At 42.0% G+C, this 24,214-nt stretch overlaps 1 protein-coding gene across 2 annotated transcripts in view; it reads left to right on the top strand.

Annotated features, from left to right (window-relative positions):
* The window catches only part of STIL (STIL centriolar assembly protein), a 114,182-nt gene that overhangs the window by 30,939 nt on the left and 59,029 nt on the right, over positions 1 to 24,214 (top strand). The window contains exons 4-8 of one of the 2 annotated variants that reach the window (XM_030206556.1): positions 1,640 to 1,752; positions 15,913 to 16,100; positions 16,457 to 16,704; positions 21,624 to 21,707; positions 24,039 to 24,125. In XM_030206556.1, coding sequence (XP_030062416.1) covers positions 1,640 to 1,752; positions 15,913 to 16,100; positions 16,457 to 16,704; positions 21,624 to 21,707; positions 24,039 to 24,125 — 720 coding nt within the window. The remainder of the gene's footprint in view (positions 1 to 1,639; positions 1,753 to 15,912; positions 16,101 to 16,456; positions 16,705 to 21,623; positions 21,708 to 24,038; positions 24,126 to 24,214) is intronic. The other variant, XM_030206557.1, reaches the window with a different exon arrangement.

Here is a 24,214-nt window from a genome sequence, read left to right as displayed (position 1 = left end):
TAGGGTGCGAGATTTCCTCCAGAGTCGTTCAGCAGATCGGGTGCAGGAGCGAAGGTAACGGATGCAGGGGGTTAACCAGGGCTGCGGATTAGTGCGCTTAGTGGGGCGAGAGACAGATGGTGCTAGGGTATCCAGAGCGGTGGAGAGAGTTTCATTGTAGGTAGAGACAGCTGTGTCGACAGATTCAGAAGACGAGATGGAAGGGAAGAGATTGGAGATGTGGGAGGATAGGGTAGGGGGGTCGACAGCTTGGAGATTCCTGAAAGGCGTGGTTATAGTTGGGCGAGGTTGAGGGGGAGGGTGATGAAGTGTGAGGGTAATTAGGTGATGATCTGAGATAGGAAGGACTGAGGTGCAGAAATTGGAAGGTGAGCAGGAAGAGACGAGAACGAGGTCGAGACAATGGCCATCACGGTGAGTAGGGGTGGTAGAGCATAGTCGGAGGTTAAAGGAGGATATCAGAGTAAGGAATTTAGAAGCGTAGGCATTGGATGGGTTGTCAACGTGAATGTTAAAATCACCAATCTCGGCTAAGCTCCTGAGGATCCATTCCTTTTTATTACCTCTGCTATTTTTTACTTCATTATGTAGTGCTGTTGATTTAACTTGTTTTGAAAGCACTTAAGTAATAAGTTTTTCTCTCTTTGGGCAAGAGGGAATACTGCTCTATTAATTATCTCAGAACTACTTCCAGCTGCTAATGTTCATCACAGTAGCAGAAGCTGTCTTCCCTATTGCTTGGCAAATAGCTATGGTATAAGAAATGTAATAAATGCTAAAATCAAGCATGACATGTGTCTAGTGCTGTCCAGCTAAGTCAAGCCAGGTGATCTCTTTCAAGTCTCTTTCAGGGAGAGAAAACTAACAACTTATAGCAGCAGCTTCAGAGAGCATTTTCCATCTCACAGATAGGCTGCAGAGAATACCTTCTCCTGCTTTAGACTTAGCCTGGCCTCAGAATGACATCCTATAGTATATCTCCTATCAAACTGAGCTCTCTTTTTCATCAAGCACTGCCATTTCCTCCCCTCACCCTCCCCACTGACAGTTTGAACTTCGTGGGTGTGGCTTGGATCTCTTTCAGGGAGAGAAAACTAACAACTTATAGCAGCAGCTTCAGAGAGCATTTTCCATCTCACAGATAGGCTGCAGAGAATACCTTCTCCTGCTTTAGACTTAATCCTACCCACCCACCCCTAGAGTGAAATGTCTTATATAACCTCCCTATCAACCCACTCATTACTTTACCTCACCCATTTCTATTCTTCTATCACCTTCTCCCACTACTCCAACCAGAGTTACACCTAATCACACTGACCACCCTTCAACATCTTCTGTCCTTCTGTGACTGTTCTCTTGTGCTTGACTGCTTAAATATTTTAAATTTAAATGCTTTACTTTTTGTCTATTAGATTGTAAGCTCTTTGAGCAGGGACTGTCTTTCTTCTGTGTTTGTACAGCGCTGCGTACACTTTGTAGCGCTCTAGAAATGTTAAATAGTAGTAATAGTAGTAGTAGTAGTAAGTCACTTATGCTTTATATTTTTACAGAGGACTTGTTCAGCAAGGTAGATTTGGATGTAGTAAGTGATGCAAAAAAAAAAAACCCTAAGGAAATTTAAAACTTTTTGTTTTCACAGAAATCCTAAGCTGCAGGTGTCAGAAAAGGCTGTTCGTCTTGCATATCGCCATGCTAAAAATGAAAAAAAGCTCTTCTCATGCTTTTTTCTTGCTTCTCTCACAATAGATGACGGTAAATAAGTTGTGGAAACTTCTTTTGGGTATCAAATAAGGTCAATGCAGAAACCCATGTTGTGGATCCTCTGACTATATTGCTTCTAATGCAAACTTTCCTTAAAAAAATTACCATCCTACTTGCTGGATGGTAGAGTTCAGTGAGCATGCAAATTACTGCCACTTCTGCCATGTTCCCCAGTGATTTGGGGGGGGGGGGGGGTGCAACTGGTGGGCCCAGGTAGACTCGGGAGTGGGGGACACTAGACACCAGGGTCCTATGCTCAAAGGTTTGTGGTACATTGAAGTTCTACTGTGAACCTAATGCAGGAAAGCTGCCACTGCATGCTCAGAGTATAGAGCATGCAAATTTAATGTGGTTTAAAATTGTGGCTGTAATTAGCTGCTCTGTACTAAATTTTCCTGCCCCCACCCCCAAGCATATCTCTGGTGCTCTAATGACCCCCCCCCCCCCCCCCTCAAAAAAAAAAAAAAATCCTTAAATGCCCTGGTGATCCAGTGGGATGCCTGCCGCCCCTCCCCCAAGTCTGAAGTCATTTCCTGGTGGCCAACTACTACTACTATTTAGCATTTCTATAGCACTACAAGGCATACGCAGCGCTGCACAAACATAGAAGAAAGACAGTCCCTGCTCAAAGAGCTTACAATCTAATAGACAAGAGGTGCTTCCCACCCCATACCCCCGTACCTTGAAGGTGGAAGCAGGAGCAATACCCACTCGCCCTGCTTCTTGGGGCACCATCGCTCCTGCTTCCACCTTCAAGGTATTGGGGGTGGGCCACCTCTAGGCCATCCGAGAATGACTTCAGACTTTGGGGTGGGGGGCAGGCTGAGGGTCCCATTAGACCACCCAGGTTTTTTTTTTTTGGGGGGGGGGGGGGGGGGGGGGGTGATTATCTGTGGTCAGGTTGGTGGGTGTGAAGAGGTGCCTCTAGGCACTTCTCAACCAACTCTTCCATTATGCCCCAGACCTGGTGTTAAGTTTCTGGCTTGGTTCTAAACGCACCTGAGAGCCTTGGCGCAGGGTTGATAGTGACCGCATTTAAATGTGTCCTGTGCAAATGGTATCGGCAGTAGCACTAGTCTGATGCTAATAGCCTTTAACGCTGGCAGTAGGTTTTGAGAATCTGGACCTAGAGCTTCTATTCCTTTAAGGGGATTGGTGGCTCAGGGGGTCATCTGGGAAGGGGGGGGATCTATTTAGTGTGTTTCTGCCCTGATGCACTGCTTCAGAAAACTGAGCTAACCCTTCTGTGCGTCCTCGGACCTGATATTTAGGTTATCACGTGCTTGCTTTAGACTCTTCAGCAGCAGTGGGGTGGAATAGCTAATAACCTGCTTACCATGCATTTAAATAAGCCCCAGCGAACAACTTAATGCGAGGCTTTGCTTCAATACACAAATCCTTATTTAACATAGTAGATGACGGCAGAAAAAGACCTGCATGGTCCATCCAGTCTGCCCAACAAGATAAACTCATATGTGTATACCTTACCTTGATTTGTACCTGCCTTTTTCAGGGCACAGACCGTACAAGTCTGCCCAGCAGTATTTCCCGCCTCCCAACCACCAGTCCCGCCTCCCATCACCGGCTCTGGCACAGACCGTATAAGTCTGCCCTCCACTATCCTCGCCTCCCAACCACCAAACTCTCTTCCCCCACCTGCTCCGCCACCCAATTTTGGCTAAGCTTCTGAGGATCCATTCCTACTGCACAGGATTCCTTTATCATATCCCACGCATGTTTGAATTCCGTTACCGTTTTCATCTACCGTTTTGCATCTGGACATGATTTATTTGATCATATACCTTTTGCTAACCACATGCTTTCTCCTGTAGTAGCTTTCTGCATCGACCCTGAGGTTTTCTGTATTTTTTTTGTTTTGTTTTGTTTTCTGTTTGGGGGTTTTTTGTTTTTTTTGGTGTGTTAATATTCTGTACTCTAGATTTTTTTCAGATATTTTTAAAAGATAATTGCAGCAGATTTTTCTTCTTTTTTTTGGACTTAATTGTAATGTCAAATGTCCATTGAAATAGTTATAAATATTTTGAGATTTTGTTTTGCAGGTTTACAATTGGTATTGGTATAATTAACATAAGAACATAACCATGTGCCATTAAGCCCCATATTTTGTCTGACAGTTCTCTTTGGAGAAGTTCCTCACAGGTGCATTCTTTTGAGTACTCTGGCATTAAAAGGTTGCATTCCCTAAGCGATCTAGTTAGTAATCCTTAATGGACCTGTTCTTCAGCATCATTTAGGGAGTTTTTAGTAATGATTAACTTATTTGCCACAGGATCCATTTTAATCCTATGGGTCCTGCTGCAGATAACATGAACTAAGTGTTAGAAAAAGATCCCCCTAGTGTTTTCCTAACCCCCCCCCCCCCCCCCCCCCCCCCCCACACACACACACATTGACCACATACCACAGCTTTAATCACATGTTGATGGAAACATTTGTTTTGTCTTAGGTCTGTTTTTGATTTTCTGATGTCCCTTAACCTTTGTACTAACAGAGTAAATACACTGCCTTGTACATCTCTACAGCCTCATTCATTTTTCACATGCTGCTGTCTAAAAAGATATGCAATTCATGATAGGATTTGATGTTGCTGATCTACACAGTATAATTTCACTTTATATTTAGATGTTAGCAAAGCCTTTCACACTGTTCCACATAGGCAACATCTAGGGTAAAATGAGTGCCCTCAATACACAGTGACTGACTGGGTTAGGAACTGGTTGGGTAGAAGGTAAAGGGTAGTGGTAAATGGTGCTCACTTTGAGGAAAGGATATTACCAGTGTTGTGGCACAAGAACTGGCTGTAACATTTTTGTAAGTTGCATTGTGGAAGGGCTGTCTGCTAAGGCGTACTTTAAATGTTCTGTTATTTATAGTCTGTACCAGTTAGCTGTAGAATGATTTACAAGAAAGAAGATTATATACAAATATGAATAAAACAAAAAGTTTCTTTAGCTACAGTCACGATTGTAAGTAAGATACAGGTAATTCTAAGAAGTTAATGTAAATACTTGATTAAAAAAAAAGTGTTCTCAAAATCTTTCTGAATAGTAGTCGGTTTCACGTCTTAATGATGCAGGTCAAGAATTTCCTGTCAGAGGGACTGCAGGATCAAAAAGCTGCTTACGTGTTGAATTTAAATGAATAGATGAAGCCAGTGGAAGCTCAGATTTATTGGTGTGTACTGACTGCAGGATCTGACTTTTTTGAAAGTCTCAAAAACACAAACCGAAAAAAAACAACCCCCATTCTCTCTGCCACTGACAATCAGTGTTTTCAATAAAGGTGTAAAGTCATATTTTTTCTTACTGCCATATTGCAATAACTGCAAGCATAGGAGTAACATTTTAATGATGTCTAGATTAAATTACAGTAGTCTAGCCAGAAGAAAGTTATGCCAGTAGCCAGTAGCCAATGTTTGAAGTTCATTCAATGATCAAAATGAATTTGATGCAGGAAACTCATCTGCAAAAAGGTGGATGATTAACCTGAGACTTTCCTTCTAAAGGGGCATCTAACCACTCCCCCTAGGCTTCTTATGGTGGTTTGGAGAGGACTGGTCTTAAATCAATTTAAGACTCGATAAAGGTACTGGATAGTACTTACCTCCCACCCAGAGTAATGAGGCTTTCTCAATTTTTTTTTATTTTTAGTTCTTGAGTGAGCATCCAGCTTGAAATACCTTCCAAACTGGTTATTACACATTTGAAAATATCATCTAAAGAACATCTGAATGACACTGGCATATATACTATGTCAATTCTATGGAAAAGGTGTTGAACAAAATTGGCGATTGCGGGATCGCACAACCTGGTTTCCATGCCTCTGAAATTACATTGGACAGTTTTACTGCATATTTGTGACTTCTTAAAGTCTGAGAACCAGGATAAAACTAAACCAATGATTCAGATTCGATTCTAATTTATTTATTTATTTATTGCATTTGTATCCCACATTTTCCCACCTTTTTGCGGGTTCAGTGTGGCTTACAATACGTTATGAAAACTGGAAGTACATTTTGTTACAACTCAGTTATGGATTACATTAATGTATTCAGGAGTAAATTGTCATCGACTCAAGTCGAAAGCAGCTGATAAATCTAGTTGCATCAGTATTGAAGATACATCCTTATCTAATGATGATCTGAGTTTTGCAATGAAATAGTAGACAAGTCTCTCTAATAAACATTTTATGGAAACCCAATTACATATTGTCAAGTATTTCAAATTTGTCTAAATATTTTTCAAGTTATATGGCCTTTGCCAGAAACTGAATGCTGGTAATAGGCCTGTATTTCAAGCAGTTTCTGTTTGATCCTTTAAAATATGGACTAACATTATGGTGCTGTTTTGCTTCTTCTGTAGATGATACCAATATATGAAATAGATTAGATATCCTGATGGTATGGATAATGTGAAGAGAGCTACTGAAACTTGAAAGGGCCAAATTCTGCACCCAAGATTTAATGCTGCTAAATGCAGGGTCAAGCTTTTGAGCTACAAAAACCCAAGGAAGCAGTACAGTATAAGGGGTGTAAAATACTTCTGTGTATGAAAAGAGTGGGACTTAAACAGTGAGCTTAAGGTGGTTCAACAGGTAGAAAAGGCAACTGTAACAGCCAAAAGGTTTCATAGGGAGAGGAATGTCCAGCAGGGAAAAAAAATAATGCCTCTGTGTAAGTGTTTGGTGAGACCTCATTTAGAGTACTGTGTACAATTCTACAGGCTGCACCTTCAGAAAGATATAAACAAAATAGAAGTCAGTTCAGAGGGGGAACTATTATGGTCAGTGGTCTTCATCATAAAGTGTATGTTGGCAGACTAAACATCTCAACATCTATACTTTGGAAGAAAGGCTGGAAAGGGGAAATATGATGGACATTTAAAAAAAATACCTCCATGGCATAAATGCATAGGAGGTGAGGTGTGTCCTTATTCAATTGGGGAAGAAAAAAAAAAAGCTCTGGAATGAGGGGGCATAGGATGAAAGTGAAATGGGGTAAGCTCAGGAGTAATCAGAGTAGAGTTAAACCAAATTTTGGTTTCAGCACAGAAACCTACCCAAAACTGTAGCCCCTGCCACTGTTGCCGTCTGCTGTCCCCTGCAGTAGGCCCTCTCTGGGCCTACTTTGTAAAGGCCCTGGTGATGTACTGGTGTCTTCGGGGCAGCAGCATCCCAAATTGCTCCTACCCCCTTCCTCTGAGCTGGAAAAATGGTGGCTTTGACTTCCCATGATGGCCTTGTGGCCACAATTGTGGAATTCAGAATGGCTTGAGCAGGAGCCAGTTCCAAAATGGTGGTTGCGACACTCAGCCACCATTTTTTCAGCACAGGGGACGGGGCAGGAGCAACTCTGGATGCTCTTACCCTGAAGGCACCACCAGGGCCTTTACAAGGTAGACCCGGGGAGGACCTACCATGGGGGAGGGGGAGGCTGGCCTGCAGCAGTGGTGTGGGGGCCGGGGCCACAATTTCATTTCAGGCCAAAACAGTCATGGATTCATTGGTCAGCCTCTAAATCCGAGGAACTGCTGCTTTCCCTGATGACAAGCAGAATTGAATCTCTTTCTATCTGATGATGTCATCTGACAGGGCCCAACACAAGAACACTCCCCAGTGTCTTTTCAATAGCTTTTGGCAGCAATTTTGCCTTCCTGCCACCATTGTGCAGGAACAGCTCAGCCTTTGTTTTTCCACAGAGCAGTGAGAATGTGTTCTTTGTCCTACATAGCCTGTGCCTCCTCATCTTGGACATTGCAGTTGTGGTGCTTTGTCCCTTTTGCTCAGATCTTAGTGTGTAAGTTAACCTGTGCATTGCCACTTCTCAATAGTCTCCTTAGTTTTTTTTTTTTTTTTTAAAGTTTATTTTCAGTGGCCTACTAGGCCCTCTTAGGCCATGGGTACCTGGCTGGCTGGATTTTTCATTATTGAGCCATTTGATTTCGTTGTAACCATTTTTCCTGGTATGTCCCAGAAAATTCCCAGTGGTTTCAAAAAAAATCCACCTAGTGCAACAGAATCATATCTATCATGGACAACCACAACTGGGAGCTGCGTCATATGCTGGGGATACCTCTGTTATGGAGAGCGTCTCAACCTTCAATGAAATATATTGTATGTTGATAGAGCCTGACGGGCTTCAGCATCCTATGATTCCTTACAAGGGTGCGAGAAAATCTGTCATCATTCTCATTGCCACTAAGGGATTCAAGTGCAATGCACTGGGCAGAGGTCATGAAGCATTAATATCAAGCCCCTCAAAGCACTGTGGCATCAGGATCGATGTCTTTGAAATGCTGCCACTCTTCAAGAAGCCAAATGGGATGTGATAGCCACCATTTTAGCCAGAACCAGGTCACCGATACATCTCAAGTATCTTTGAAGGATGTTCTCGCACCAGGAAATCAGCCTTCACTGGTTGCCGCCTTGGTGGACCAGCTAAGGGATATGATCCAGGAGCAGATAGAGCTCCTATTTGCTTGGAAAGAGGCTATGGCATCAAGGGCATTTATGCTAGTAGTCCAGTCTGTCCTGAAGACCTATGCAGTGCCTGCGGGAGCACATTGACAACAAGGTCTCAAAGGATATTGGAACAGATATATACCAAACCAGTGTTGCTCTCCAGTCCCGCTAATGAGGAAGCTTTCTCCTTTAGGGCACAGCGGCTCCTTGGGACTTTGATATCCTTGGCCCAGATATGACCATTGTCAAGTCATTTAAGGTAGATGAAGACTTGCCCCCTTGGTGATGCGCATTTCTATTAGTCTGATTCCAACCATTCCTGGGAGTATGAGGAAGCATCTGAGGTCCTCTTAGACGGAAAAGTTGCTGGTCTTCCCTCAGCCACTTCCCCACTTGAAAAGAAAAAACTTCTTGTAGAGGAGCGCTCCTTTTTGATTTTTGTACAGGATATTGCTTCAGTATGTACCATTTGATTTGGACACCAAGGATGAGCCCAGAGCCAAGACATTGGGCATCCTACAGTTTGACAACCTCCCCCCCCCCCCCCCCAAAAGAAGGCTGTGACATGAAGATGTGGAAGACGCTGCTCTATGTCCAGCAGGTCATTAAGGTCAACTAAGGATCTGGGATTCCAGAAGCTCCAGGTTCTTCACCATTCTATTCTGGTGAATTCTGCCTTCAAAAGAGCTAAGCATTCAAAGAATCATTCCTCTGTATCCCAGGGAGGGAGACTAGGATCTTGGGGGAGGGGGGGGGGTGAGAGGTAGTTTTGGACACTATACTTTCCCATATTGCTTCTTATCAACTCTTCATGATCATGCACTTCCAGAACATTGTGTACAGTGTGGCAGTGTTTGCAGTCTTCCCTTGGAGAATGCCAGCTAATAGCCGAAGAGAGGAATGTGGGAAGTACATGGTCCAGGCGATCTCTGATGATTTTGATAGAGCATTGAAGGCCTTTGCCATGGGGCTTGGGATGCATAGACTCACCTGGCTCTGTTCTCAGACCTCAAACCAGAAGTACATGAGAAACTGGCAGATGTTCTGTGCTGGGAAGAAAATCTTTTTGGTGACGAGGAGGCTGCTGACCTTACCAAAAAAGCACACTAACCCCATTGGCTCATTCTAGCTTGGTTTCCACATCCAGGAGGAATTTTGGTGGTGGGCAGTGGAGGACCTACTACTTTCAAAGATTTGGGGGGGGGGGGGGGGGGGGAGGAGAAGAATACCAACAAATTTATTTTCCCCAGACAAGCCAGAGGTCTTGTTCCCACTCACAATTGCAACGGGCCCAAAATTTGCAGTTGTGCCTCTATCCAAAACAAGGGGCGAGTTTTACTGTCCAGGACAGCATAGCTACAATTCTTGTTTATATATAAAAAATTTTTTTTAAAAAGTCAGCTGTAACCTTAGAACAGTGCGTTCTCAAAATCGTCTGGAGGGGATAATTGGAAAGAGACCTCCAAACAGCCCAACAAGAGCATCAAAATTAAGCTCTCAACATCGGGAATTGCTTATAAAGGAACTTTCTTCCCTTTTGCAGGTCAGTGCAGTTGAACCCATTCCACCAGGGGAAAAGATAGATTTTACTCTAGAGAGTTCCTGATCATCAAAAAAACTTGGGATTTTGCCCCATCCTAGACCTCAGGGCCCTGAAGAAGTCTGAACAAGTATCTGCAAAACAAAAGTTCAGGATGGTTTTCTTGGGCACCCTACTTCCTCCTGTGATTCGGAAAGAAGATGATAGGCAACCTTTAAGTTCAGATAGTGTAGCCAATACCTGCATACAGATACATCCCAGGCACAGGAAGTAGCTGGAGATTTTGAGTAAGAAAACCCCACTACCAGTACCATGTACTGCCATTCAGCATCGCATCAGCACCCAGGCTTATTCAGAACATGCCTTTCAGTATCACTGTGTCCTGTGCAAACTGGAAATGCACATTTTACATTAAATGTAGAAGATTGGCTGATCAAGAGTACAACAGAGGAAAGTGGAAGAGAATTGTACCCCAGAACCATTCCGGTGCTTGAGCTACTAGGGTTTGTCATATCATTGGGAAAATCCTGAAAACTGAGCGAGGGCTGAGATCAGTTGGCAATCCAAATTATTTCCATCCAAACATAAAATGAGGTTGCAGTGTATATCATCAAGCCAGGAGGCACGGGATTATTTGTCTTATGTCCAGAAAGCAATCAGGATATGTTATGGGGACGTTTAGCACGGGAAGATGTGTAATTAATCTCCAAATTTGTTGCCAGAGAATGTGATAAAAGTAGGGTTTTAAAAAAAGGTTTGGATAATTTTCTAAAAGTCTATAAGCCTTTATTAAAATAGACTTGGGAAAATGTACAACTTTTCTAAGATAAGTAGCTTAAGATATGTTTCCTCTTGGTATATTGCCAAGTACTTGTGACCTGGATTGGTTACTGTTGGATAGAATACTAGACTTCATGGACCTTCAATCTGTGCTAGTATGGCAAGGCTTATGCTATAATCATTTGGAAAATCAATACAGAGAATACTATGGTTCTGTGACCAGGTGGTAAAGATTAATTAGCTCCTAGTCTTGGCACCATAGTTATTGAAACTCATTCCTGTATTGTCCAAAATTAATAGTTTAGGAGGGATTAGATTCATTCTTACTTAGAATATAGTGATCAAAAAATCCTTAAGCTTTTAATTGCCTGACCAATTTTTCATTCTTTTGCTAAGAAGATTATGCAGGTTTTTAACTCCTTCCCAGTGGCAGTGTGATATCCATTTATGCTAGATCTTCTACAAGTCTTTAGCCCAGCTTTAACTTCTAACCAATGCTTCAAAAATTGGTAAAAAGGTAGGAAAGGGAAACTGTGTTGCTGTCTTTTCACTGTTAACTGATTCAGTATCCCTGATCATTTCCAAACATCTGACTTTGGTTTTTAAATCACTGGGTATAGGCCATAATTATTTGGTATGTATATATACGTGTGCATTATAATATATATTGAATCTACTAAGTAGTACATTTTAAACAAATTAGACAAAATATTCCTTCACTCAACATATAACTCGTTTGTTGCCAGAAAATGTGGTAAAAGCAGTTAGCAGAGTAGGGTATAAAAAAAGAGGCACGGACAAGTTCCTAAAACATAAGTCCATAAGCTGTTAAGATGGATTTGGGAAAAATCCATTGTTTTATACTTGAGATAACCTAAAATCTGTTTTTCCCGGGAGATATGTCAGGTATTTGTTACCTGGATTTGGCCACTGTTGGAATCAGGATACTGGGCTTGATAGGCCTTTGTTCTGTCCCAAGGCAGTCTCTCCAAATGGGTTAATTTTGTGCATACCGTGATAAGAATGAACCTCACTCTGAAGCTAGAGTATGTGGAGTGTGATCTCAGTCTCCAGTATTTACTGCGAACGCTCAGTGTGTCATTTGCATTGTGCTAAAGAGCTTCAGTCTGGGGTTCATAAGATGTATGGTGATGCTTATGTCCTTATATTCATTCATTCATGGAGTGGAGGAGTGGCCTAGTGGTTAGGGTGGTGGACTTTGGTCCTGGGGAACGGAGGAACTGATTTCGATTCCCGGCACAGGCAGCTCCTTGTGACTCTGGGCAAGTCACTTAACCCTCCATTGCCTGCCGCATTGAGCCTGCCATGAGTGGGAAAGCGCGGGGTACAAATGTAACAAAAAAATAAATAAAATTATTCTTGCTCGGAGGTAAATACTACAGTCTAGATTTCAAGATCCGCTGTCTTACCTGGAACTTGCTACAGGTGAAACCTTGCAAATTACAAATAAGTCTAAGGTGTTGGGCATTATATTGGATTTGAGATTGTCATTTGATGAACAAATTACAGCTCTTGTGATAAAACATAATTTTATTTTATTTTTTTGCATCAGCTTAGAGCAACTTGATCTTGTCTCAGTGTTGAAAGTTCTAGAAGTATAGCCCAGGCTGTTCTCCTGCTTGTAATTCTTTATACGGGGGACTTACCATGAAGCTGTTACGGAGACTGCAACTTCTTCAAAATGCAGCTGCTAGAATGATTTTTAGAGATAAATTTGAGAGAGTATCACCTCTTTTTAAAATCCATTGGCTTCTGGTTTCCTTGCGCATAAAGTTTTTAAAATAGCCTTATGGTTTTTAAATCTTTAGTGGGACAAAATTCAGTATTCTTATCTAAGGATTTGATTTTGTTGTCTACAGAAAGGGCTTTTTGATCTGCTCATCTAAATACTTAGTGTTTCCAAATCCCTGTTCTCTTAAGATTAAGAGCTATTTGAGCAGCTATTTTCAATATTTAGCTGTAAAAATTTAGAATTTTATTCCTCATCAGATCTATTGTCTTATTTTTATTTTGAAAACAGTTGAAGGCTCTTTTATTCTCAGAGATAGATTTGGTTTAATTTTTAGATTAATTTGTATTACTTTTAAGGGAGTTGGGTTTTTTTTTTTGTTTTTGTTTTTTTGTAATTCCATCTGATTGAAATGTCTGCTGTCTTGTAATCTGCAATGAATCCTCTGGAGATATAGTGGAATATAAGTTGGGAATGGAATGTAACAATCTTAAAAGGTCCATCCACCTTTGTTTTGTTTGACCCTAAAACTAATACTTGTAACCAAATACGCTGTTTTCTAGGGGTCTGATGTTCAAAGTGAAATCGTGCTCAGCAGACTGGCTGCCAATATTTAGTGGCACTTAAATGGGCAGTGCCCCTGAATATTGGTACTGACCACCTTTTAAAAACTGGGGCAAGAGGGGGGTGTTCTGGAGGCAGTGTCAGGAAAGCCAGGAGTTATGGGGGTGCCAGCAATATTCTGTGCTAGTGCCCACATAGTTAACTACGGATGTAGGGACTGTTTACATAGCATTTCAAACTTTGTCCAGTTATCTGTGCTGGTACTGAATATCCACCAGTCCTTGCATAACTACCAGATAGCAGCCTAAAGCTGATGCCCCCTGTCCAGGGCCTAACTTAAGCTCCCTGGTGGTCTAGTGGGGTAGGCCAGACGGACGTGAACACCAGTTGCTTCTGCCCCTGGTGGCTCCATCTGTAAAATGTCCACTGTGACCATATATGGAAGCCTGACCTTAAGCAGTAGTACCATGAGACTACTGCTAGAGGTTGCAGCCATTCTACAGATGGAGTTGCCAGGGCAGGAGTAAGTGGTGGTCACTGTTACCTGGCCTACCTCACTAGACCACTAGGGAGCTTAAGGTGGACTGGGGTGGGGGTGGGGTGTCTGCTAGGGGGAAGGTTTATGAGGCGGCTCAGATTCTGGGGGGGGAGGAGGGGGAGACAAACGCTGATCCCCTTCTGTGGCATAAATCTGGCGGCCAGCAACTGACTTGAGTCAGAATTTAAGTGCTAGTGCATTGAATATCTGTATCTAATTTAGCTGGGCAGAGTGCATAAAAAATTTGCTGACCACCTCTGACTGAACATTGAGTGGATAGCAAATAGCTTTTTTTTTTTTTTTAATTATGCAGATGTGACTCTAGAAGTCAATGTCAAGGCTGATTAACTTCTAAAACATGGCAATGACTTCATTGATAGCCAATTTGGATTGACTTCTATTGAGATTTTCAAGATTGCAAGATTAATCCTTATTCACTCATTTATGTCCCACCATTATGAGCAAGACATGAACATCCAGTGATTAGGTTTTGTTCTCCAGGATCACCATCTACCCAACTCGTTCACCTGTGCAGTCCATTAAGTTTCAGGCTACTTTTTTTTACTTGTGTAACAGATTCATTCTACTTGTTTGAGAAAATGGTTGCTTACCTGTAACAAGGGTGTTTGTTTTATAGGCAACAGGTTAATCAGCCTTACTTACCCTTCCTCTTCTCTTTGGCATGGCTTTTTATTATTATATTATTATTATTGTTGTTTACTAATTCATTTCCCCCCAGCAACTGATGAAAACTATTCTGCGTGGCTGACATCGTCCATAAAACAATACACATAAGACACTCACAATCTGCTTAAATACGGCTAAATGCAACCCAGAAATTGCTAATTAGGATACACTTCAGCAAATGCCTTCATTAAGGGAGCCCCCCCCCCCCCCCATAATGGCATAGTGGGAAGTCCAAAACAGCAAACAAGAGAAACCTCTATGACAAATCCACACAGCACAAGAGGAGTAAAGGCTGACCACAGACCAAACCAACTCGGGAGATGGTGCTGAGATGTTTTATTGGTTGTACAAAGGTCCTGACACAGTCCATGTTTTGATGCAACAAGGCGTCTGCCTCAGGTGTCACAAATGGTATTCTAAAAAACGAATGTATCATGCATATATGACATAGTATAAAAACATATCACATTTAATTAGTAGAAGTGAACAAAAATAAATATAAAGTATACTTGTAAATAAAACACATTTTAAATAAAGCACAAATACTTAAATTTAAAATAAAACGTGTACTTTGTGTTTAAATGCAGACATGTTGGCAGAAAAAAAACTTACCATATATAACATAATCTGTATATGTAAAAACAAGAAACATGCATATCAGTGGACTAATGTATACAGAGATGTATCCTCTATTTAAAAAACTACAGTATCTTATATGTGTAAAACATAACTTACCGCAGAGTACACTGACTAAATAAGGTTGCTGCCAAGGGTTCACTGTGAGGTTAAAAATAAATTTCCACCAGATACAAACTCTGTAAAATCAAAAAGATAAAAATATTGAGGCATGATATGAAGCATTATTGTTTGCTAGTAAAACCATTAGCCCATCAAAAAAAACTTATATGGTGAATGAAATAATGAACACATGCAAAATAAAAATAGACCTAAATAGAACTGAACTGAAGACAACCGAGAGGTCCTCTCTTAGCTCATGATAACACGTGGTGTTAAAAGATGAATCTAAGACTACGCTAAAATTATTTAAAAAAAACATCAAATCAGTTAAAACCAATACAGAAAACTTAGTTCCATATCTATAAAAAAAATACTAGGAATATGTGAAAAAAAGTATGCATACATGCAGAAGACAGAAAAAAATGTGCTTATATATATGCTGTTTTTTTTCTGCCAATGTGTCTGCTTTTAAACACACAGTATACATTTTATTTTAAATTTATGTATCTGTGCTTTATTTAAAATGTGTTTTATTTACAAGTATACTTTATATTTTTGTTCACTTTTATTATTTGATATGAGAAATATATGTATATGTCATATATGCATGATATGTTTTTTTAGACTACCATTTCTGGCCCCTGAGGCAGGCGCCTTGTTGCGTCGAAACACGGACCATGTCAGGTCCTTTGTACAACCAATAAAGCATCTCTCAGCACCATCTCCCGAGTTGATTTGGTTTGGTTTGGTCTTTGGTCAGCCTTTACTCCTCTTGTGCTATAGTGGGAAGTCCTGCATATTTCAGGAAAAGTGATTGACTCTTCTACAGATTTTTAAAACGCTGTGGGGCTCATTTTCAAAGCAGTTGGACCTACAAAGTTCCATAGGTTACTATGTACCTTTCTAAGTGCTTTTAAAATGTGCCGCTTTGTGTCTGCTGTGGCTAATTATCCAGCTGTTTACAGAACACTCTTAAAGGGATAAGCAGCTTGGTTCTGTTTGATATTTGTGTGTGTCTTTTAGTCTCCTCATTAATCCTTTTTAAAAATTTTTATGCTATGATTTTCCCTCTAGATGATGAAGGTGTAACTCTGGTAATAGATCGTTTTGACCCAGGTCGTGAAGTAACTGGTTCTTTAAGAAAAGTGCCAACAGCTTTTCTTCCAGGAGACTCTTTGATTCCTTGTTCAATTGACGTCCAGGGGCCATCTTCTGGAGACCTAATAATCCATACTGCTGAAGACTTTAGTTTGGCTTTTAAGGTAAATGCATTTAGAAAGGAGTGAGGTAGAACTTCCTCTTGACCTATTTCAGGCTGCTTGCCACTTCAATTGATATTTAAATTGCATGATAAATTACTTCTAAATACCAGTACTGAAAATGGTGTGTTTTCATTGTAAAAATCTGTTTGTATATATGAAAAGTCCAATGCAGAAAATGTTGCTCGTATTATCTAAGCTTTTGCTACATGCAACCTTTTATATAAAGTTGAATTACCTTATGGTGTGAAGCAATATTTCATGTATCAATTTTAGATCATTCTGTAACTTTCAAAGTCATGTAATTTGTACATGTTTGGTGTGTGGTTTTTTTTTTTTTTTTTAAATTTTTCTTTAAGGGACTGCAATACCATCTTTGCAGCAAAGAGGCTTTGGATCCGTCCAAACTCATCATCATACGAACTCATATCGCTTACGCAGAGAACATGGACAACCTTAATTTTGAGTTTCATTGGGCAGCTGTAACTTTGGTGAACATGTTTGAATGTACTCCTATCAAGCCAGTCCCAATCATCCCTACAGCCCTAGCAAGAAATTTGAGGAGTCACATAAATATTGCGCAGATTCAAGGAGTACCTAAGTGTGGGTAAGTTGAGCTGAAAGAATACCATTATTGTGGTTGCTGTTAGGCCACTTGGATATGTAGAAATAAGGTCAATAAAACAAGTTTTAGTAAAAACATCACATTAACCAAGTGCAGTTGTGGTTAGTCACAATCGGTCCCTTCAGGTACTGCTTCACAGGCTCGCTGGAGCCAAAACATTGAAGTGAATCCCAAGTTAATTTTGTTTGAAGGTATGACCAATATTAGTCCTAGAAAGATTATTTTGAATAAACCAAACGTTGGACCAGTGTCGCTGGGGTGAAGGGAGACGTTTGCTAATCCAGTTCCCATTCCACTCACCACTGGCACTCAATAACTTAGTAGTCAAATAACAAGCTGAATCCTCCTAAACTTTATGTAGACTTATATCTATGTACAATGTGATATCTTATTTTTCTTAGTTTTTTATATAAATTTTTTATTTTTTTTTATTTTCAAAAAATGGAGAAAAAAAGACCTCATCAGTCCCAGCATGACGATAATTTTATTCAATTTTTCAATCGATTTAATCGTCTGCTTGTTTAGGACTCCATTATAATCCTTGGTCTTAAAAAAACTCCACCTCTCTTTTAATGCTAATAAAATTGTTCAGTTTCAATGTTCAATTTCAATATTGTAATCGTGATTGTTTTCAACAACAAATTCAAACTGATGTTACTTAGCTTTTTACTCTGCCCTACGGGGCTCTCCGTTTCGCTATATATTATTATATTATATGCTTCATCAGGGGGCCAAGTAACAGATGGCAAATCACAATTCACGATGTCTTAGAACATGGCGTCTCCTATTCATATGACACCGGTATAAAAAACTAAGAAAAATAAGATATCACATTGTACATAGATATAAGTCTACATAAAGTTTAGGAGGATTCAGCTTGTTATTTGACTATTTAGTTTAGTTTTGCTGAAATCGAGTCCAGAGTTTTCTGTACTCAATAACTTAGTCCAGGCCAAAATCTCAGGTTCTGAATGGAAAGATTTACTTAAATGATGGTTTTTATATGAAAAAAAAATGACAAAATCACATAGAGAAAACAGACTGTTCTTATTTCTTCCAGGGCTCTCAAAATCCCAAGAGCTGCCTTTCCCCCTCTTATATATAAGATGCTGGTTTACACACAGATATAAACACATCTTCTTCACTAGGCTGTTCTCGTATAGGCCCCTCCTATAGTTTCTCAGGGTCACTGTCACTTGTTCTCCTGTTTCTCTAAGCATTCATTTCTACAGTTCTACAAGTTTACACTTGCATGCAGGTAGAGAAACCACCAAAACCCCTGTCAGACTGTCTAGAATACAACTCCACCCTCCTATGCCCAGTTCTGTTCTGTTCCAGGCTGCATCTCACAACCAGTTTGCATATAATTTCAGGTTAATTGACGTTTTGAGTCCCTATTGTCCTCTCCATTGTTCTCAGTGAGCCTGGTAGCTAGGGATTCCCACATATGAGACTACAACTGGCCTGCTTGTTCTCAGAGAAAGCAAAGTTACCTGTAGCAGTGTTTGAGGACAGCAGGCCAAGCGTTCACATGTGGGTGACATCATCCAACACAGCCCAGTGCGGACACTGCCTATCAGGTATTAAAGAAAGTTCTAGCAGCGTCCCACCATGCATTTGCGAGTGCCTTCTTGCCTACATACCGTAGTAACATAGTAGATGACGGCAGAAAAAGACCTACACGGTCCATCCAGTCTGCCCAAGATAAACTCATATGTGTATACCTTACCTTGATTTGTACCGGTCTTTTTCAGGGCACAGACCGTATAAGTCTGCCCAGCAGTATTCCCCGCCTCCCAACCACCAGTCCCGTCTCCTATCACCGGCTCTGGCACAGACCGTATAAGTCTGCCCTCCAGTATCCACACCTCCCAACCACCAACCCCTCTTCCCCCCACCTGCTCTGCCACCCAATTTTAGCTAAGGTTCTGAGGATCCATGCCTTCTGCACAGGATTCCTTTATGCATATCCCACGCATGTTTGAATTCCGTTACCGTTTTCATCTCCACCACCTCCCGCGGGAGGGCATTCCAAGCATCCACCACCCTCTCAGTGAAAAAATACTTCCTGACATCTTTCCTGAGTCTGCCCCCCTTCAATCTCATTTCATATCCTCTCGTTTTACCGCCTTCCCATCTCCGACACCGCCTAGTGTGTGAGCACCTTCTGGCCCAATGGGCAAGCGGGGGTCCATCAGTCAAATGATTAGGATTTGTCATCCTCAGCTGTATCATTTGACTGAGGGGAACCCCTGCTTGCAAATTGGGTGGGAAGGCATGTGTGGTGGGACACTGCTAGAACTTTCTTTAGCTAATACGTGCTATGCAGCATAAGCCCTGGGCTTCATTAATAGATGTCACCCACATGTGAGAATACTTGTCCTTGGAGAACACCTGCTACATGTGAGTAATTTCATTTTCTTACCTGTTAATTTCCTTGAGTCCTCCTAGTCCACTCCACGATCCCACCTGGAAGACTGGGACTTGGAATTACCTACTTGGTGCTCAGTGGGGCATGACGGCCCTGGCCAGTTATCTAGCTTCAGGTTGTTTCTTTCTGTTTTTGGGCAGAGGTTCTGGAGGATCCTACAGGGTGCATCACTTTGAACCCTCCATTTCTCCTCCCCACCCCCACCCCCCAAAAAATCTGCTGGTCAGGTGATATAACTCACTAGTGTGGACTGGTCTAGCAGGACAAAAGGAAATTAACGGGTAAGAACAAATTTCATCTTATTAGTCTGGTGTTCGCCAAGATTTTGAAAAATAGATGGCTTATAAATTTATTAAATGAAATAGTTATATGGAAGAAAAACATTTAAATGCCTAGCTTTGGGCATGATCTAATTTGAACATTTTGTGTGGGTCTGAGTACCCAAATTTAGCTGTCTTTCACTACCCAATGAACTTTTTTTTTTTTTTTTTTTTTTTTTTTTAGGTTCCCAAAAAGTGGGTGGAGTTGGGGTGGGGGAAGGCATCTAAATTGTTCCGCCATAGCAGGGTAAACTAGCTGGCCAGGTTTCCCCACCCACCCCCTTCTGTTTGGTGAGTTGTGTGAAGAACTGATCACACCCAGATGCAACACCGCTTCCCTGTGCCACACTTGAAAGTTGTGTGGGGCTCGGATTTCCCAGCTATTCGCCCAACTGCAAAAGTCCTAAAATTAGCTTGGAGTTGAAGCTTTTTAGCCAGTAAATGCTGTGTCTGAAAAATGCTAGATGCCATGCTGGGAGAAAGTAAACTTTCCTCCTCTTAGCTCAGCTTTTTAATTTTAGGAGGTGTTTTTGGGGTGATGAGGAGATTTAATGGGAACAAATAAAATAGAGAAGGTGAAATGTCCAGTAGTTCTTGTTGTGGTGGGAGTGGGGAGTGTAGATTTCCATTTTCAGTCTGGGTGAGCATCCTAAAGTTAGGTGGGCAAAATTTGGCTGCCTAGATTAGGAGACTCTTCAGCTGGGAAGGAAAAAAAAAAGTTTTTTTCTAAAATTTGCCTGAGGGATTCATGGGCCGATGATCAGAAGCAAATGCAGGCGCTAGAGGCTGTTAGTGCCATACTAGCGCCTGCGTTTGCTACTGCCCCATGATCAGAGCCCCCGAGCGTGTGAAACAACGAGCTCGCAGGCTCTGAATGCAAATGCATGCAAAACAGGGCTCAGCGCAAGTAGCATGCAAATTCATGCTAAATCTATTCATCCCCAATGATTAGCGACCATTGCGCCAAAGATTGGCACGCTGGCTGCGACAAACCCTACGCCAGCTCAGAGCTGGTGTTATGGTTTGCAGATCATTAGGGAGGAATAGTGAACCCTGTCCAGCATGCATGCGCTGCGTACGTCTAGTAGCGCTATAGAAATAATTAGTAGTAGCAGGCCCCCATTCTCCCCCAATGCAGCAGCCCCCAGTGACTGGGCTGGAGGTGCAGCAGTCCTCCAGTTCCCCCACCCCTCCAGTATTCCTGAGATGTCCCTGGTGGCCCAGTGGGCCGCGGTCAATCCCCCCCCCCCCCCTTACCACCCACCTGGTGGTCTAGCAGCCCTTCCCTATCCCCTACCTTAGATTGGAGGAGGGAGGCGGCCTCCCTCCTCTTCCATCGGTACCGCCTGCAAAATGGCGGCACCCAGCCCTGCCCAGCGCATCCCAGGATACACTGGGCAGGGCTTCACACCATATAAGGGAGAAACTCCCTTATATGGTGTGAATCCACACCCAGTGCGTCCAGGATACACTGGGCAGGGCTGGGTGCCGCCATTTTGCAGGCGGTGCCGATAGATGAGGAGGGAGGACACATCCCTCCTCCAACCTAAGGTAGTGGGGTGGGGGGATTGACCATGGCCCTCTGGACCACCAGGGACTTCTCAGGAATGCTGGGGGGGGGGGTTGGGGGCTGGAGACCCACTGGATCTCCAGCCACCCCCCAAACCTGGGTCGGGGGGGGGGGGGGGGGTTGGTGGTAGTTGGGGCCTGGTGGTCCCTTGGACCTCCAGCCCCTGTATTTGACAGGTCTGGGCTTTTGACAGCCCAGACCTGTCAAACAAGTGTGGAAGGATTGTGCCTGAGCGCATTCTCCAGGCACAATCCTCCCACACTTATATCCCATTATCAGAAAGAATTGCGTCCTTAAACTTGCATGCAATTATCTCTGATCATAGGTGCGGTAAAGTCCCGATCTGTTCCAGTGCTATTTTTTTTAGAGCGCTGTTTGGAACAGCATGGGGCTTTTGATCATCTGCCCATCAGTGACTGAAAGCTGGCCAGTTAGCTATAGCAGGTGGTGTACTAAAACATTTTAAACGATCTTTAAAGTAATGGGATATGTGTTGAAGGCAACAATGAGTTAGAAAGCAGAACTTTATGAATTTAACCACTGTAGGAATAATTTCAAAGGTAAATTTGTTTCACTACAGGTATCTTACCATGGACCAAACTCGGAAACTTCTACTTGTTTTGGAATCTGATCCCAAAGCTTACACACTACCACTTGTTGGAATGTAAGTGACTGGGTACATGTCTGTTTTCAGGCTAATGTTTAGCAGCACTAGTGAAAGACACACAGTAAATAATAATGGCACAGAATTTTGTCATCTCCAAATCTCTTGTGTTTTAAGCTTCATCTTTATTTGATACCAGTACTTCTCAGCGCTAGAGGCACACCTAATCTCATCAGGTTTTCAGGATATCCACAGTGAATATGCATGAGATAAGTTGCGTACACTGCCTCCTTGGTATGTAAATCTATCTTGTGCATATTCATTGTGGATATTGTATTTTATTTACTTCTATTCTGTTTTTAATGTAAATTGCAAAGTGGATTACAATAATAGACTTCTGCATTCAGAAGGAGCTTACATGCAACTTGAAACAATACAGTAAAAGAATGATTATAAATTTTGATCAGAGAACAAAAAGGTTTTTAAAGATTTTCTAAAGAAGTATATCCTGAAAACCTGATGGGACTAGATTAAGAAGCACAGTGATATACACCTATTGGTAGGACATGTGGAGGGGCATAATCGAAGAAAACGTCTATCTCCATGGGCGTTTATCTCCGAGAACGGGTCGTGAAGGGGCGGACCGAACCGTATTTTCGAAAAAAAATAGACGTCCATGTTTTATTCGACAATTTGTGAGCTGGGCGTTTTTGTTTTTCAGTGATGATGGAAAATGAAAGCGCCCAGCTCAAAAACGAATAAATCCAAGGCATTTGTTCGTGGGAGGGGCCAGGATTCGTAGTGCACTGGTCCCCCTCACATGCCAGGACACCAACCGGGCACCCTAGGGGGCACTTTTACAAAAATAAAAAAAAAGGTAAAAGAGCTCCCAGGTGCATAGCACCCTTCCGTTGTGTGTTGAGCCCCCCAAATCCCCCTCAAAACCCACTGCCCACAAGTCTACACCATTACTATAGCCCTAAGGGGTGAAGGGGGGGCACCTACATGTGGGTACAGTGGGTTTGGGGGGGTTGGACGACTAAGCATTAAGCAGCACAATTGTAACAGGTGGGGGGGATGGGCCTGGGTCCACCTGCCTGAAGTCCACTGCACCCCCTAACAACTGCTCCAGGGACCTGCATACTGCTGCCAGGGAGGTGGGTATGACATTTGAGGGTGAAAATAAAAAGTTGTGAAACATCATGTTTTGTGGTGGGAGGGGGTTAGTGACCACTGGGGGAGTCAGGGGAGTTCATCCTCGATTCCCTCTGGTGGTAATCTGGTCATTTAGGGCACTTTTTGGGGCCTCATTCGTGGAAAAACAGGGTCCAGGTAAAGTGCCCTAAATTCTCGCTAAAAACGCATATTTTTTTTCCATTATCGGCGAAAGGCGCCCATCTCTGATCGCCCGATAACCACGCCCCAGTTCCGCCTTCACCACGCCTTCGACACGCCCCCCATCAACTTTGTCCGCATCCGCGACGGAGTGCAGTTGAAAACGTCTAAATTCGGCTTTCGATTATACCGCTTTATTCGTTTTTGTGAGATAAACGTCTATCTCCCGATTTGGGTCGCAATATAGGCGTTTTTCTTTTTCAATTATAAGCTGGCTAGGCAGTTTACAGTAGTAACAAGTCACAATTAAATAGAGGTAGCAAGAAACCAGGGTATTGTTAATAAATCAAACCTGTTGTTCACAATAACGTATTATTGTACACATGGGTGATATCTGAGGAGCTTGGACCAAAGTAAATGATGGCAGATAAAGGCTTGCATGGCTCATCCAGTCGGTCCAGTAAGGTTGTTGGGGTTTAGCTGCTGCTTCTTGTAGGTTACTGTTCTTTGTGCTGCTTTGCGTTGTGGAAGTCACTTGTCACTTTGAGTGCAAAAAGAGATCCTTTTTTAATATTCTATACCTTTTTTAATTCAGTTACTGTTTTTGTCCCCGCCACCTACGCCAGAAAGGTGTTTTAAGCATCCAGCTACTAACTGGCCAAATATCGCCGCTCTCCAGCTAAAGTTTAAATTTGTTATGTTACAACTCAAATGGCTCCTTTTTAAATGAATTAATTTTGGTCAGAAGTTGAAATGTTTGCCCAAAAGCTGTCCTCATTAGCCCAGGAAATTCTGAAAACAAACATTTCATCTAGTTAACTTTCAGATTAACAGGATAATTGCTTTTGAATCAACACCATTTAAGCTGGTAAAATTACATCGCATGACAAGCAGTTGTACTATTAACCCTTAGTTTTTAGCATCCCTAGTTTTAAATTGTAGCCTTTATTCTAATAACATAAGATTGAAGTGCTGTAGCTAAAAGCATTCTTTTTAAACTAGGAAATATTTCCATATGTTGCACTTTGATTTAATTCTTTTTCTTTCTTTTTCTAGCTGGCTGAGTGGTATTACACACATTCATAGCCCACATGTATGGGCCTGTTGTCTGCGCTACATGTTCAGTTCTTCAGTTGAAGAAAGGTGACTGATTTTTTTTTTTTCCATTTTATTCACATTTGACTTTTTGTTAGCCAGGTTGGGAATGTTGGAGAAAACATGAGGTAGTAAAT

Source organism: Microcaecilia unicolor, chromosome 6 (assembly GCF_901765095.1).
Source record: "Microcaecilia unicolor chromosome 6, aMicUni1.1, whole genome shotgun sequence".
NCBI classification, from domain to species: Eukaryota; Metazoa; Chordata; class Amphibia; order Gymnophiona; family Siphonopidae; genus Microcaecilia; species Microcaecilia unicolor.
This window is presented reverse-complemented; position numbering and strand designations above follow the sequence as displayed.